The following is a 16,589-nucleotide window of genomic DNA, read 5'->3' as shown; positions in this document are numbered from 1 at the left end:
AGTATAATGTCTTAAAAATGTTGTGTGAAAATTTGAAGTACTTCGACATATACTTTTCAAGTTATTCAACAATTAACAAAGGGCGCTCGGGCGTTCCGGAATCGATAGCAAAACTTTAGATGCGTTTTTCTCAAAACTATGTTTTTTTCTACAGGTGATCAATGTAACCTAAAAACCTCTTGGTAGATTTCAATAAAATTTATACTGTTTTTTTAAAAACATAAAAAACTTTTTCCGCTTAGCACTTACTAATTTTTAACGACAAAAATTTCATTTGAAGTGAAAAAGAAAAAAAATTACACTTACTTTATAAACAAATTGATCAAAACAATATTTTTATTTTAATATAAAATTTGAGGTATCGTACATCACAAGGCCAATTTGTTAAAGAACATCGCTGTAAAATTGTAAGTTGATATCTTGATTACTTTTTGAGTTATATTCGACAGCGCGGAAAATAACGTATTTCGAGAAAAACGCGATTAATTTTTTCGTTCTTACTCATCTTTTGTTCGACGCTCAGCACTTCACTGACTTTATAGGGACTTTTTACACTTTCTATTAAGCTTAAAACATTGAAAAGATATTCTTTAGATTGTAAAGAAATTTTGAATTTTTAAAGTTGTTGTTGTTATAGCAGCAAAAACATTCCCCATCCATGTACGGGGAATGCTCCTGGATTGACAGTTCTTGGCCGGATATATTGTAAATCTGGGTCGCTCCGGTAACGTAGAACTGACTGTCGGGAGGGAATTAAGTCGTTAATCTCGATTAACGCCAGTGTCTGTCTAGGCTATAAGAGATTTAAGAGAGAGTTGCTTACAAGGAATATCTAGAGATTTGTGGAGCTATTACTATTTTGCGCTGCAACAAACAGTTTTGAATCCCACTCCCCTTTTCTTGTTTTTGGAATGTTCTAAGCGTCGTATTTTAGTACACAAAAGTAATACAAATTTTATTATTTAATATCGAAAGCAATTTTTAATATATCACAATGAATATAATGCTTCTGAATCGCTTAAAACCTGTTAGCCATTTTATTTATTTCATTTATTAAAATTAACTATAAACTTAAGCTAAACAAAACTTGAAGTTTACGCTTTTTGACATGTTAGAAAACCAAATCGTTTAAAACTCGACTAATCGACAAGTGGTTATGCAAACTACACGTAAAAGGGCTTTGACAAATATGCATTAACTAAAGCTTGTGTGTACTTTCGGTTTTATTCTTTAAATTTCTCAATAACAATTTCCTTGTAGTATGGCCGACAATCCAGTCGTACATTAAGGCGTGCACACAACAAAAATATGCCCGATAATTTACGATGTATGGAATAGATTTCCTCTGGCGGTGGACAAAGACGATGGGCGACCATAGTTGGTACTAAATGTGCGATACGCTCCGTAGTGTTCTGGAAATGTGTTGAATATTTGAGAAACAACAATAAATATCTAATTAATTGTACTTACTTGACGCCCAAAATCGAATTCGCCATCAAAGCGAAACATTTCACCGAGTATCATAACGGCATCCACATGAGCTTCTTCCATTTGCTTAGTCTCATAGCCAGTGAGGAATCCCATTTCACGTGACATACGCAAAACACCATCGCGATTGTTCTCAACTGCGTGCATTATTACCTAGTAATTAGATGAAATAAAAGAAAATTTAAATTATAAAATGGATATTAAAGGCCAGTACAGCTAAATGAATCTACATAAAGTGGTTTACACGCGAATGCAGCGGCTCATTCAGCGAATTGTTGAGCGATTTCACTTACCTGCCGATAGTTTTGGATGAATTTCTTTTGATAGAAACGAGTCGAACCAAAATCAATTAACATTAGTCTTTTCGTTTTAACATCATAAAGGAAATTAGACCAATTCGGATCGGTTTGCATGCACTCTAACTCGAACAACTCGCGCAAGCACAATTTGAGTATAGACGAAGCAATGTGATGGCGATGCTCATAGCTGCAAAAATAAAACAAATGTTATATATTTAGAAACCTTAGTGACAAATTGTTTTCTTATTGTTGCCAGCATAAAACATTCCTCATTAATTTCTAAAAAATACTACTGAACCTTAAAGGTTTAAGTAAGACCTTCCAAAAACCAAACTACTAACAGGCATTCTCACTCATCACTGCGATTATGCGACACTTCGCCAGAGACATCAAGAAACTGGCTTCTAGAATGTGACGCCATAACGGCAAGAAACAAATATATCTACCTAGTACGACCGGAAGAGAGACACATACTTTCAGCCCAGCTCAGCCCAGTCCCACCCTAGAAATTCTTAAAAGAACTGAGTCTAAATAAGGAAAAGTGAAGAATAAGGGCACAATAGACCTTAAGCTCGAAGTGCATACCTCTATTTAATATCTTATCTGGTCGCTGACTAAAATTAAACACGATTTGTTGTTGTTGTTGTTGTTGTATCAGTATCTTCGCCCTGTCAGTGTAGTGTAATTACCGGTCGTCTTCATCTAGCTCATCTAACGGTAGGCCCAGGAAACTGGCTGTTTCGACGGGTTGGGTCCAGAGGGAGAGAGGTGTTAGATGGGTGGGTTTGATGGGGCATGTGAAAAGGTGGTTAGTGTCGTGCGGGGTGCCTTCACATGCTGGACATATGTTTAGTATGTCGGGGTCGATTCTGGATAGGTAGGAGTTTAACCTGCTACAGTATCCAGAACGTAATTGTGTCAAGGTTACGCGGGACTCTCGGGGAAGCTAGAGCTCTTCGTCTGCAATAGGTGGTAGTTGGACTCCGATAACGGCATTCGGAGGTCGGGAGCTTAAGAAGGTGGTAAGGGTCTCCCGATGAATGTCGTTAATGGCCTGTCTATACACTGTCTGATCCTGGAGTGGTCTATCTGTTTTGTCCTGGATCTCGTCCGCGTAGTTGAGGAAGTGTCTCGTGATGTGTCTGGGAGGTGGCTCAGGCTCGAGCAGGTGTCTGCATGGGTGAGGCCTACGGTGACACCCTAGCAGAAACTGCTTTTTTTAACACGATTTGTTCTTCTTTATTGGTTGCTTTTGTAGCAACTTACTAAACCCTGTCAGTGCGATGTAGCTACCGGTCGTCTTCGTCTAACTCATTTAACGGTAGAATCAGGAAACGTGCTGTTTCGACAGGTTAGGTCCAGAAAGATAGAGAGAGGACTTTTAGATGGGTAGATTTAATAGGGCGCGAGAAAAGGTGGTTAGTGGTTTTTTTTGTAGCAGAATAAAAATTTCCCATACATATACGGAGAATGCTGCTGAAGTAAAAGTCCTTGGCCGGATATGCATTTACCTCATTCCGGTTACGTAGAACCGACTGTAATGGGAATGTGGTTAGTGTCGGTCAGTGTGCCTTCACATGCCGAGCGTATGTTAGGTATGTCGGCGTCGATTCTAATTCAGTTGGGCTAAAGTTTCGCGGATCTCTCGTGATCGCTGAAGCTCTTCGTATGCAATAGTTGGTGGTTGGAGGAGGGTAGTGAGTGTCTCCCGATTAATGTTGTTTAGTGTTGTTCTGTATACTGGATGGTCCAGTAGTTATAAATGCGTGTTGTCGTAAATCTCGTCAAAGTAGTTGCAGATACACCTACTGACGGGCCTGAGAGGTTGTTCAGGTTCTAGCAAGTGTCCGTCGGTAGCAACCAAGGCGAAACAGCTTGCTGAGCATTTTATTGTGCTCCTTGACCGGGCATTGATGACTCATTATATAGGTGTTGTATGGGCAGCATCAGCAGGCATCTCCTGACTGTCCTAATTGCAGTCTGTAGCTTCATCCACTACGCATCATTAAAGAAATGCGAAGCATAATTCAGAAACATCGGGCCAATTGCTTTAAATGTGACCAGCAGTATTTCTTTGTCTCTGCCCCAAATAATGCCGGCAAGCCGGTTTTGGACCTTAGTACCAATTGCGGTTTTATACGGAGAAAAGGAGAGCAAACTATCAAAGGTGACGCCCAAAATTTTGTTTAATGTAGGTATTGGTGGGTCATCGACTTTTACCTTTAGCTGTAGTTTGACCTCCTTCGTACAGATCGTAAAGAGCGTCGCCGTGAATTGAGTGGGGGAAATCTGAAGATTCCTCGCAATGAAAAAGCGAGAAAGGCTGATGAGGTAATCGTTCAATCATCAACATAAGAGACCAGTGAGACTCCCCTTGGTGATTGGGGAGATTCGATATATAGAAGTTGAAAACCAAGGGTGAAAGTAAACCACGCGGCGGAACATCTTTCACCTCCTCTGTTTTGAGTTTTGGTATCGACAGATGACTGTCGAGTGCCGACCATTCAAATAGTTTGCGGACCACCTCTTTAGCCTCGGCGGGACGATCGGCTGTATAACAGCATCTAGCAGAGTGGAGTGGCTGACTGTATCGAAAGCCGTCTCCAGGCCCAGAGCTACTAGGACAGTCCTCACGCAGGAGCGGTTTTAGTTAAGCCCGTGGTTAATTTGGGTGAGTGAGGCGGTGAGTGCTGTGGTGGTGCTGTGCACTCTTCGGAACCCATACTAATTAATGTCTAGGTGTCAGGTGTTTCGTGTAGAGAGGTAGTAGGAGTAGGAGAGCCTCAAGAGTCTTCACTACTGGGGAAAGGAAAGGGCGATAAGACTCTCCTTGGTTGGCGGGTTTCTCAGGTTTCAGTAGGGGGACCACTCTTCTTGCTTTTCGCTTGTTAGGAATTATGAGACTGACCATAGAAAAGTAATAGTGAACGCTGCAAAGGTTGTTGTTTTAACAGCATAAAACATTTCATAAACTTTTAGCGAGTGCCACTTATGTATTAGTCCTTGTACGGTTATATATTCGAGTCGTTCCGCTAACATAGACGCGAATGGCTGAAGTATGCTCTCAGAGGTACAAGATGCCTACTCACAGAGCTGTCAAATACACATTTAGTGTATGTGCCTAACGTGAACTGATCTAAATTTGTCAGCTCCATATGTTTTTATGTTTAATGCTTTTCTTCCGATTCACCTTAAATCGAAGCACTTGTCCAGCGGCACACCTGGCACTAATTCTGTTGTTAGCACATTGCCTGTGGTCAATTCTTTGATTACTGTTGGCACATAGTACTCTGGGTAGGGCGAAATCATTTGCTTAAATTTATCTGTATACTCAGCTTCGCGTGTGTAGTCTACTTCCCAGTTGAGTTCACGTTTGGCCACCTAGGAATTCGGACAAACAAAATAAAATTGATTAAAATAAAAGTCTTAAAAATAAAAATATTAAAAAAATATAAACATAAATTTGTACTAATATATTATTTTATTTAAAGCGCGCATCATTACCTTGACCACATTGTCAATGAAGAAGCCGTGCGGAAAGACGTCCCACACCTTAAGCATGCCCACCAAATTATCAATATCGCTCTCAATGCTTTGCGCCACACCAGGGTATTGAATTTTTATTGCCACTTGCATGCCATTTTTCAAAGTTGCGCGATGCACCTATCAAAAAGAAAAAGAAATAATTAAAAGCGTACATGGCTTATATAAGAGTTAAACATGTTGCTTGCAAGCCACCTGTCCAATCGAAGCCGCCGCAAAGGGTTTATTATCGAAACTTTCCAATTGGGTACGCCAATCAGCACCCAGTTGTGTGATCATCACACGCTCCACCTGCCAATCAGGCATGTAGTCAGCCGCTTGACGTACACGCTCAAACGCTTTAGCTAGCTGCGGTGACACCACATTCGAATCTTGTATACTAAGTATTTGGCCGATTTTCAGCGCCGCACCACGCACCTTGCAAAGGGTGTCAACAATTCGCTCTGCATTAGCTGGACTAAGGAGAGCTTCTTTCAAATTTTTTGAGCCACCAATACCAAGCGCGCCTTTGGTTAATTCGTTTATGGTGCCGACACCTAAACCAGCAAAGAGACCGCCAAACGAAACCATGCGCCCGAGCCGAGTGGATGGCACACGTCGCTGCTTAGCCACTGTGCTCAATGTAGGCAGGCCAATAGATGTTGCATCCGCGGATTCCGTGGTAGACGAGTGGCCGGCAATAGTTTTTAATATATTTTCCACATAAACAGTGTCTGCTTTCACTGATCCAGCTGGCAGAGGCGCTTCGGCAGCTGTTGCAGAAGTTCCGGTTGCTGCTTTTTCAGCACCTATTACTGTATCTGCTTCCATGTTTTGCTTGCTTTCGTCCTTCACTTGTTTACGTTCTGTTGATGGAGTTCGCAAGCTGATATCACGATTTTTGTTGCGCTTTGACAATATTTCCTCCAATTCATTTAGTGTGATGGACGATATATTGAGTTGTGCTGCATCCAAATGGCTGCCCGCCTTACCAGCTGTAGTACCACTGCCAGTGCTACTACTAAAATTAATTGTTCCACTTGTTTTTACGTCACCAGACTGTGCACTACCCCCACCACCACTTCCACCAACTACGTTACTCATTGCCCGCTGCAACGTTTCCGGACCTCGACACAATTCGTTAGGCACTTTGGCGATAGTTAATTGACGCAAACCTTCAAATACAACACCAGTGCGCTCACTAGTTTCCTGCAACAATTTTTGTAGTTTTTTTAACTCCTCCGTTGGTTGTGTACCCACTTGCTGCATATAGTTTGCGCTCTGTTGAAGATTGGTCTGCAGAAGTTCGCGTATACTCGAGTTACTCCAGCGAAATTTACATTGTGTGCTCTGTTCGCGATACAACGCCTCCACTACTAGCTGTATGCCCCGCAATACGGCGAGCGCATCTTGTGCTGAACGTGACATGTTCACCGCCCCGCCCCGCACCGTGCTAAAGAAACTTGTTTCCTTCTGCGATGATTCACGAACCAAATCTAATTTTGTTTTCCACTTGTGCGTTGCAAAACATTTGTTGTACGCTTATTTATGGAATTTTCAACTCTTTACTTAATCCTCTATATCGATGCGTACGATTTTCTCTCGATCGGTTGCGAAACAAATGTAAATTTCGTCAAAACATACACAGCTGGCAAAGTGGGGTTATGTGAAGGCCGTATAACAGCCAAGCGGACAGCTGGTTGAAAAAGTGTGAAAGAAAACGCAAAATTGTCACAGTGTATGCAAAGAATAATGGAACTAAGAGAGTAGTATTAAACTAAAACTATATTTACACGCCGCGTAACTCGCTCTCTAAGTAATACGCCCCAATAATACCCATAGAAACAGCTTTGGTAGTTCACTATATTTATTGATCTTATTCTCTGCTTCTTATTATTATAATTTGCTGTGAATATCGGCGAAAGTGCAATAAAGTAATTTAAATCAAGAATTTTTATTTTAAAGCGAAGTTTGTATTAATTTATTGCTACCATTTTGCAGCATTAAGAAAAAGTATCAGCAAATGGGAATAGGCCGGCGAAAGGGCGTTTATTGACATATGGGATGAGAAGATAACAGCCAAGTACTATTCGAAATTATACTGGAGTTTTACACACAAAGATTTGTTCGGCGACGGTAGTGAAAACCAAAATGATTACTTCACAAATGACGTGATGATTAGCTCTCAAATTTTACGAAACTCGTAATTCGAAGGGTACTTGGGAAGTGAATTACGATTGGCAGATGTCGTCGAACGTGTCGTGGGTGCATAGTAAGTTCCCACGACAGTCGATTCTACATTACATAAACGGCTTTATTTTTGGCCGTTATCGGCACTTCACCAGCATTTGCTGAACATTGTGGAATGTTTCTGCATTTACAACAAATATATATATATGTATAATTGGCGCGTACACCCTTTTTGGGTGTTTGGCCGATCTCCTGCTGCTAATTGTTGTGTACGTCTTGATGTTGTTCTACAAATAGAGAGACCTACAGTTTCAAGTCGACTCCGAACGGCAGAATTTTTTTATGAGGAGCTTCTTCATGGCAGAAATACACTCGGAGGTTCGCCATTGCCTGCCGAGGGGCAACCGCTATTAGAAAAAACTTTTTCTCCATTCTGACAGAGTTTCACCGAGATTCGAACCTACATTCCCTCTGAATTCCGAATGGTAGTCACGCACGAACCCATTCGGCAACGGCGGCCAACTAGATCAACAAAATCTGAACAGCATTAAGCGGGTTTCCCTTTTAGAGCAAGAAAGTAATAAAACGGTATTTCTATGTTTATTCAACTTTTGTTAAGGCGAAATCTTAATCATCGAATCAATGATTAATAGATGAATAAATTTTCTACGAGGTTTGCACTTCAACCTCATGGTCTTTTGTGCCGTCTGCTCATTGCAGTACCTCATCTAGACCCAGTTCCCTTATTAAACTCAGGATGTACCTGGGTTGGATTGAGCGTATGCGCCTTTCTTCTGGCTGCAGTTGGCCGAAATGTCTCAACCTTCTCCGCGTTATAGCCATACATTTAAGAAGCTACATTCGAGTCTCCTGGGATTGGTCGCAGAAACGACATGAGTTGGTTCATGTGCAGATGACTACGCAGTCTGCAGTATGTCCTGCCTGTGAGAATGTCCTTGAGCATTCTTAGTTTATCCTTGGGGAGGGTTATGACTTTTTTAAACCACTTTGGTTGTACCCTCCCAATAAGGATTTCGCCTGGTGTGGTGCACTAGTTTAGTGGCAGCGAATCTCCTTTAGGTTTAGCCCTTCACTCCTAAGCTTCTCCTTGACGTTATGTTGTCCCATAGTAAAGGAGGGCTCGGGTGCTATTAATTGCGAGTCTGCAGCTTCTTTCGCCAATGTGGCTCCTACTTCGCTCCCAATTATACCCCTGTGTCCTGGGACCTCAATTAGCCGAATGCGGTTGTGCGTTCCTTGTAGATTCAGTTTCCACATACACTCAACGCTCAGTGAAGACTTAATCTTATATGTTCCCAACGATAGTCGGTTCTATGTTACCGGAACGACCCGGATTTATATCCGGCCAAGGGCTGTCACTCTAGCAGCATTCCCCGTCCATGTAAGGGAAATGTTTATGCTGCTACAATAATAATAACTTAATCTTACAGGATGATAGAGCATTGAAGGCCGCCTGATTGTCATTCAGAATAGCAATTCGCTCATCCCAGAAATTTCTACCCAAGTTTCTCTCAGCACATAGACAAATGGCGTACATCTCCGCTTGGAAAACAGCGTTCTGGGGTAATATATTCCAGCGCCTATGCCTTCTAAGGTCTTTGAGCCATCTGTATATAAAAGGTACACTCCCATAGTTTCCTTTCAGTGCAGGTGTGCTCCGGTTTAACTTATCGTCCAGCTCAATTCTGAACCTCTTCACACTGTCGAGAGAGTGGCTCTCGATGCCCCAGCGACCGCTCCATATGTTATCAGTGATTTTATTATCATTATGTACATCCATCTCAGGATTCTCAACTCGCGCTTATCTGCTAGACGTTTGCAGATCATGGGGGCTTTTGTTGCTTTGGATTAGGATTTATTAATAGACAAAGCAATGGTAAAACTTTACTTAACTTCAAAAATAAAATGTATGATTTAATTTATTTGTAATTTTTTAGCACCAGATTCACTAAATTTAAATTTATTTACAAAGCAGTTATTCGAAGAATATTTCGCGCTTCTATAAATATAATATACAGGGCATTCATAAATGTGCATTTAAGTACATACACTGTAAAATGTGTAACAATTTTTACGCTGCTTATCAGCGCGCATGCTTCGAAGTGCATTGCACTCGATAATTAACAAAAAGCTATATTGATTTTTATTACAATTGAATATCAATAGCTTAAAAGCTAGCATAGTTTTCCTTTACTATTTACAGGCAGCTCATTTGATTCTGCATTAATTTTCGTACAAAATCTTTGTCTTTTTATATTTTTGTAAAAGTCTAATTTTTTAATTTTCCACACTCAAGGCGAATCTATTAAAGGTGGTATCGGTAAATCAGCTGATTTGTTTTTTTTTTCTTTCGCCGTGTCCATGTGGCTGTCAGACTAGAATGAAACAAGGCGAATTCATTCTTTGTTTTCTTCATTGCCAATACTTTTCTTTGACAATCAAACAAACAAAATATTGTTGTCGGTCTAGTACCACCACCTTTAATAAATGCGCCTTGTCTACACTGTAGTAAAATTTATATTTATAACGTTGCTAATTACTATTGTTGACAACCTCAATGCTTTTTTGTTTTCTTCGATTTTTTTCCAGACTTTTCTTTTGCTACTGGCTTGTCACTTGCTCGCTTGTCGCTTGCTGGTTCTGCTTCTACTTCGTTCACGTCGTTCTGCTCTTGCTCCTGCTCTTCCGTCACGCAAGTTTCCACATAATCACTTCGATTGCGACCAGCGCGTTCATACTTGGCATCTCCCAATTCAGCTGCATGCTTATACGTAATAGCCCTTGTAATCGGATCGAACATGCGCAAATGTGGATTTGGTGTTGTGTTATTCTTTTGGCCCAAAGATGTGTAACCCTTTTCATATAGCCGGCAGTATGGTACGTCTCGCACAAATGTATAATACCAAATATCATTATAGCTCCAATCGATGAGCGGGTTAATGCGCATCAACTTTGGCCAACCCGGATCAGTTACCTAAGGTTTAGGTTTAGGTAAATTTTCTATACAAAAACTAAATTTTCATATGATCACCTGCATAAAATTGAGATTCTCGCAATAGGGATCCGTTCGTCTAGTGCCCATGAATACAGCACGTATTTCGGGCATTTCCTCGAGTATCTGCCCCAGCACTTCTTTTATGCAACCTTTGCGCCTCACCAGATTTATATTATACCGCCGTTCACAATCGAGTACCACCGCCTCGACTTCCTCAAAGCCATCATCCGTTTCAATATACAATACCGGCAAACGTATATGACTAATACATTTGTTGCGCTTAAAGTAGGCATGAACTAAGTCCAGTAGAACAGTGCAATCCTTGCCACCATTAAACGATAACATCAATTGATCGGCTCGATACAGGTGCAAAACTTGCGCGAAGAGCTGCGAGAAAAGATAAATTAAGATTAATTTTCGTTATCCTTTTATCTTTGCCTTATGTTATACTAGCAACCCGCCCAGCTTCGCACGGGTATAAAATATATACCCTATGTCACTCACTGAAAAAATGATTAAAATCGATCCAGTAGTTTTGGCTTATTCATTATTGCCCGTGGCCCGCACGCGTTAAATTTGGAGTAAAACAATTCTCCTTTCTTTATAGCATGAAGATTTCCTGCTATCTTTGGGATATCTAAATTCATACCCTACATTTTTGCATATTAACTTTTTGCATTTTTACATCTGTATTTATTTTATTTTTACAACAATTACTATATTACAGAATGTCTTTATATACAACGTTCATAGCCTTCTTGTCATTAGACAATACAAACATGTTTTCTCTAGAGGTTACTCTTGAAAGAGCGACATACAGTTGGCCATGTGAAAAACAGTCAACACTCAAATCTAAGCCTGCAACGTTGAAGGTTTGACCCTGAGATTTATTAATGGTCATTGCAAAAGATGTCTTTACCGGAAATTGTAAGCGTTTAAATTGGAATGGTAGATCCGATGGTATCAGAGGGATTCGGGGAATCAATACATCTTCTCCGGTACCACATCCTGTGAGTATTGTGCACTCTATTATGAAAGTTTGCAGTGATTTTACCATCAAACGCGTGCCATTGCAAAGTTTAGGTGGACTTAGGTTTCTTAATAAAATAACAGGACAACCTATTTTCAGCTCCATTTTGTGAGGAGGGAGTCCAGACGGTTTCAAAGAATTTAGAAATTCTGTAGGAAATTGAACAGCTTCTTCCAAATCGAGAACAGTATCGACCGAGTAGTATATTTTCGTCGGCGCATCAATCTTTGAAATAATCAAGTTATTTACTTTATCTACTTGTTCGTTAGTTGGTGACAGAATAGCTCTTTCTTTAAACCAAGATATTGTCTTATAACTTATGTTATCAATGTCTGGAGAGACATTGTTGACTAACTCTTGGATGTTGTCTATCAAAACACAAAGGTTTTCTAGGTTAATCCTTCCCTCACTTTGTATTAATTCTCCATTGCCAACTTTTAGTAGCATCTCTGGAAATAGCCTGTTCTCACGTGAAGATGACGAAACCCTCATATTAGTATTAAGATCTAATTTATTGACATGCGACCAAAGGTGGGATCTTTTTAGCGAAGCATTTATTTCGTCAGCACGTGTTCCTCGAGTCACAACTGGTAGGATTTGACGGAAATCTCCTGAGAACAGAATTGTACATCCACCCATAGGTGCATTTTTGTTGCGCAAATCGCGCATTGTCCTATCCAGTGCTTCCACAGACGTCTTGTTTGACATGGTAGCTTCGTCCCAGACTATTAATGAGCAGTCACGCATCAATTTTCCTGTATTGCTCTGTCTAGAAACACTACAGACGCTGTTATCATCATCGGTGGCGATTTTCAGCGGGTGCTTCATTGTAGAGTGTGTGGTTCGGCCTCTTTCCAAAAGACTCTTTCCAAAAGAGTAGCGGCAATGCCGGATGACGCAACAGCTAACGCAATTTTTCCGGTAGATCTCAATTACTAATTACTGTTGTAATATCTTGAAAAATATTGCTTTTAATTATATGCTGTAAAGAGCCATATACATAGATCTATATGAAAACAACAATGTATTTAAGGTATTTAATTGGATAAGGATTAATGTTGTACCCATTTGTTGAAATCGCTTCGAAAATAAGCTATTAGTTGTCGTAAAAAGTAAATGACAAAAAATGTTATTGTATGGAATTGATAGCAAACTAAACGCGCTCCGAATCAATAAAAACTATTCAAAAACTGTATTTTAATTATGTGCGATTTACTAATATAGAACCTGGAAATAGCGTTTTATTTCGCTGTAAAATTGTATGTACATATAATTACATGGAATTCAGTACATACATAGATACATATGTACATATGTCCGAAATGAAATAATGCGAGCGATTCGTAAATACATACGTCACCATACGATGTAATTCAACATCTTTTTTGGAAAAAGAGCTGCTTTTGTTTAAACAATTTTGGTTAAATAACAAATAAATCAATTTTTTTTTTTGATGCAGAACGAAAGTAAATATTTCAAAGTTAAACTTCAAGAAAGTTTCATTTTAATTGGTTGATTCGTTTATGATTTATGGCCGTGAAAACAAAAAAATTATGTTTTTTTGCCACATTTTGACCGATTGCCACGCCCCCTTTATATATTTCTTCACATTATATAGATATAAACCTTCCTCTTCAATCAATCTATCTTTAAAAAAAAACCGCATCAAAATCCGTTGCGTAGTTTTAAAGATTTAAGCGTATAAGGGGACATAGGGACAGAAAAAGCGACTTTGTTTTATAATATGTAGTGATGAAGGCGGGACCATTAAGTGGAAAGTATACAACTCAATTCCATATTATACGCATTCAAGTGAGTGGCATAATGATAAGGTCACCACACATTGAAAATTTTATTTTTCTTGTTTTTTAATTAAAAAATATATGTTCATACTACAAGAGAAACCATGTAATGGCAAACTGCAAACTTTTTATAAAATTCTCAAAAATTTGCGGCATTTTCATTAATTTTTAAATTGTATATACAGAATTTATAGAAAAATTCTCGCTATGCTGTTTTACAGCCCTTTTCATACAACTGGCGTACCTATTGATACCAAAACTAATTCTATAATAAGGGTTTTACAATAACAGGTGTTTTCTATCGCTATCGAGAGATGATTAACGATCTTTTTATGGCTGGAATTGAATGGTATTGATCTGGGCAACGTTTAAATTATACAAGCCGCGCTACGTGCAACACAAGCAACGAACCCATTGATCTTTTACGGGAAAAGTTTCCGGACCGTGTTATCTCTCGAAGAGGTGATCAAAATTGGCCACAGAGATCTTGTGATTTAACACCTTGTGACTTTTTTCTTTGGGGCCACGTGAAAGAGAAGGTCTACGCCAACAGCCCATGGTCGATTCAAGACCTCAAAGATGAAATTCGTGAGGCTATCGAGGACATAGGGCAGCCACTTTGCAATTCGGTTATGGCAAATTTCATGAAAAGGATATTGTCCTGTAAGCGTGGTCGTGGTGGTAATTTGTCTGATGTTATTTTCCATTATTAACGGCATACCTTCCACTTTATAAAGAAATAAACATCCGATCATTTATATTAAAAAATAGCATTTTCCTTTGAATATCCAAATAACACCTCTTATTGGAAAACCCTTATTAAATTACAATATAATATATTAAATTTTAGCGCAAAAAACTGTTGTTGTAGCAGCAATACTAAACCCTGTCAGTGCAATGTAAACCACCAGTCTTCTTCGTCTAGCTCATCTAACGGTAGGCCCAGGAAACTTGCCGTTTCGACGGGTTGGTTCCAGAGGAAAAGGGGTGTTAGATGAGGCATGCGAAAAGGTAATCAGTGTAGTGCGGGTGCCTTCACATGCTGAACATATGAGCAAAAGACTGCTAGTTTGAAGTGACTAATTTTTTATAATTTTTTCCGTTACAGTATTGCGCATTTTCACCATTCCAAAAAAAATCGTTCTTTGATTATATGAAGAAACTGCGCTACACCGGAGTAGTGGCCACCGAACCATGCAACCAGCTTAGGGCAACGGTTTGTAACCTCATGAGCTACAGAATCGGGTTAAATTCTGTCAGTACAAACATTTGCCAGTCATGCGCAAATGGACCACACCGCCCTCTCCACCTATTCGGACACTTTTCTCCCTATATAAGTTTGAAGTCTAACTAACTGCGGAGTATTTCCTTAAGCAGGTGGATTTGTCTTTATAAAAAATATGGAAATAAGTTTTACAATTTTATCTTTTTGTGCTTTTTCTGTGTTAACTTATATATAGGTACTTACCGCATATATCTCCTTCTCCAATTTCTCAACACGCTTAATAGCACAGTGGTCAGGTTTGATATTTTCTGTCTCCGTAGTTGTAGCTAAAAAGGAACTTATGGCAGCGTCACGATCCGAGCGTTGAATTTGCTTGGACACACAGTGTAACAAATTTCCGATATTCGTCATTTTATCGAACTAATATGTTATCTATATCGCAAGTATTATGTAAAATTTTGATATATAATTTATTTAATTTTTTTTTTATTATTTATATCTGAAAAGAAACCAAAGGTATTTTTACTGTTAACAATTAAAGGTGTTTAATAATTTGCACTATTTCTAAGAAATTCAAATATTCTGCTCATTTCATATCACAAGAGTTCTAAAAATGTGTCGGTTCCCTATGGGATTAAACGAAAATGGTAAATTATAACCTAAAATTATATTTAAGTAGTGTGATTCAAGTCAGGAGCAATTTATAATGAGTACTTGTACTGCACTTGTAATGAGAACTTGCGCCTTTCAACTACCTGAAGTTAAGTAGGCACTATCAAAAGGCTAGACGAACAAAAAGCTTTTCATATAATAAAAATTAAATAAAAAACATGAAAAAATGTGATACAATACAGTTCTTTAAATAAAGCAGCTAAATAATTTAAAATAGCAATTGTTAACGTGTATAAAATTATAATTACATTGCTGCATACTTATGGATCCACTAAATATGGAATTAAGTACCTACATACACATGTATGGACTCAATAGCCTTGTCAAGAGCTTGCTCACAGATATCTTATCTTGGGAGTCTCAAAAAAATTATCTTCTATTAACAACATGAAGCGTTAGCGATTTTGAAGAATGCTGCTGTAATATAATTCCCTATCCTTGAGGCAAAATATACCCGGCTGTAGCGGCAACAAGCATTTTGTTGTTGTAACAGCATAAAACGTTCCGTACACATACATTTTTGGGCAAAAATCTTTCATTTACCGGACACATGTAAATCCTTTTACTTCCGCCAACGCAAACCCAACTGTCATTGAAGCGGGATTAGCACAATTCTTGTCATTGCAATTACATCACTCATTCATATCGCCCCAATTTAGCAAAACAATGTGCAAGTCATCACCGAGCTATCGGAAAGCGGGTCACTAACACGTACTTACCACAACTGATTCCCAATTTCTCCGTTTTCGCTATCACAAATGCTTTGGCTTATGACTCGGTAACTCGGCTTTAATGAATACGTTTGCTTTTTGATTCCATCACTTTCTACTTCATATTTTATTCATGTTTCACCGCGAATTAATGAACCGTAAAGCAGCATGCCCTTGCTTGATTTTGATCAATGCATTCAATCGACTTTATTCGATATTGTTAGATAGCATAAGGAAGTGCAGAAATCAACAAAATTACCAGCAAATCAAAAAAATGTTAACCACATTTGAAGGCAATTTTTTTCTTTTTTGATTGACGTGTTGACACAAGAAGCATCGCCATCACAGCTGATTGGTGTGTTTACAACGGCTGTCTGACAATCGATATATTCGTTTGAGTCCGATTTCCGATTAGTGATGGCGATGTACAAGTAACCACATACTTGTTAGGTTAGGTAGTCGACATGAGGAATATTATATAGAAATGAAGTTAAAGTAAATTAAATTCAATTAAAATTGAAAAAATTAAAAAACTTAAAATAAAGTAAGTAAAGTAAAACAAGGCTTACGTCAGGCTTAGACGTTAACAACCTAATAAGGCTCTTAAAGGTACAAACTGGATATATTCATGCTGT

General features: G+C 38.9%; 2 protein-coding genes across 2 annotated transcripts; both read right to left on the bottom strand.

Annotated features, from left to right (window-relative positions):
* Window positions 1-982: 982 nt before the first annotated feature.
* Window positions 983-6,990, bottom strand: LOC128858970 (atypical kinase COQ8B, mitochondrial). The gene is made up of 6 exons (XM_054095600.1): window positions 5,526-6,990; window positions 5,292-5,450; window positions 4,978-5,168; window positions 1,782-1,974; window positions 1,471-1,641; window positions 983-1,412 (listed from the first exon to the last, which is right to left on the bottom strand). Exons 1-6 carry the CDS (start codon window positions 6,735-6,737, stop codon window positions 1,224-1,226), a joined length of 2,115 nt encoding a protein of 704 aa, XP_053951575.1. The 5' UTR covers window positions 6,738-6,990; the 3' UTR covers window positions 983-1,223.
* A 2,431-nt stretch (window positions 6,991-9,421) lies between these two features.
* Window positions 9,422-16,306, bottom strand: LOC128858969 (FAD synthase). The gene is made up of 4 exons (XM_054095599.1): window positions 15,964-16,306; window positions 14,816-15,071; window positions 10,552-10,902; window positions 9,422-10,494 (listed from the first exon to the last, which is right to left on the bottom strand). Exons 2-4 carry the CDS (start codon window positions 14,981-14,983, stop codon window positions 10,075-10,077), a joined length of 939 nt encoding a protein of 312 aa, XP_053951574.1. The 5' UTR covers window positions 14,984-15,071; window positions 15,964-16,306; the 3' UTR covers window positions 9,422-10,074.
* Window positions 16,307-16,589: the final 283 nt, after the last annotated feature.

The sequence above is a fragment of the Anastrepha ludens genome, chromosome 3 (assembly GCF_028408465.1).
Source record: "Anastrepha ludens isolate Willacy chromosome 3, idAnaLude1.1, whole genome shotgun sequence".
Lineage (NCBI taxonomy): Eukaryota > Metazoa > Arthropoda > Insecta > Diptera > Tephritidae > Anastrepha > Anastrepha ludens.
Note: the sequence above shows the minus strand (reverse complement) of the source record. Positions and strands in the feature narration are given on the sequence as shown.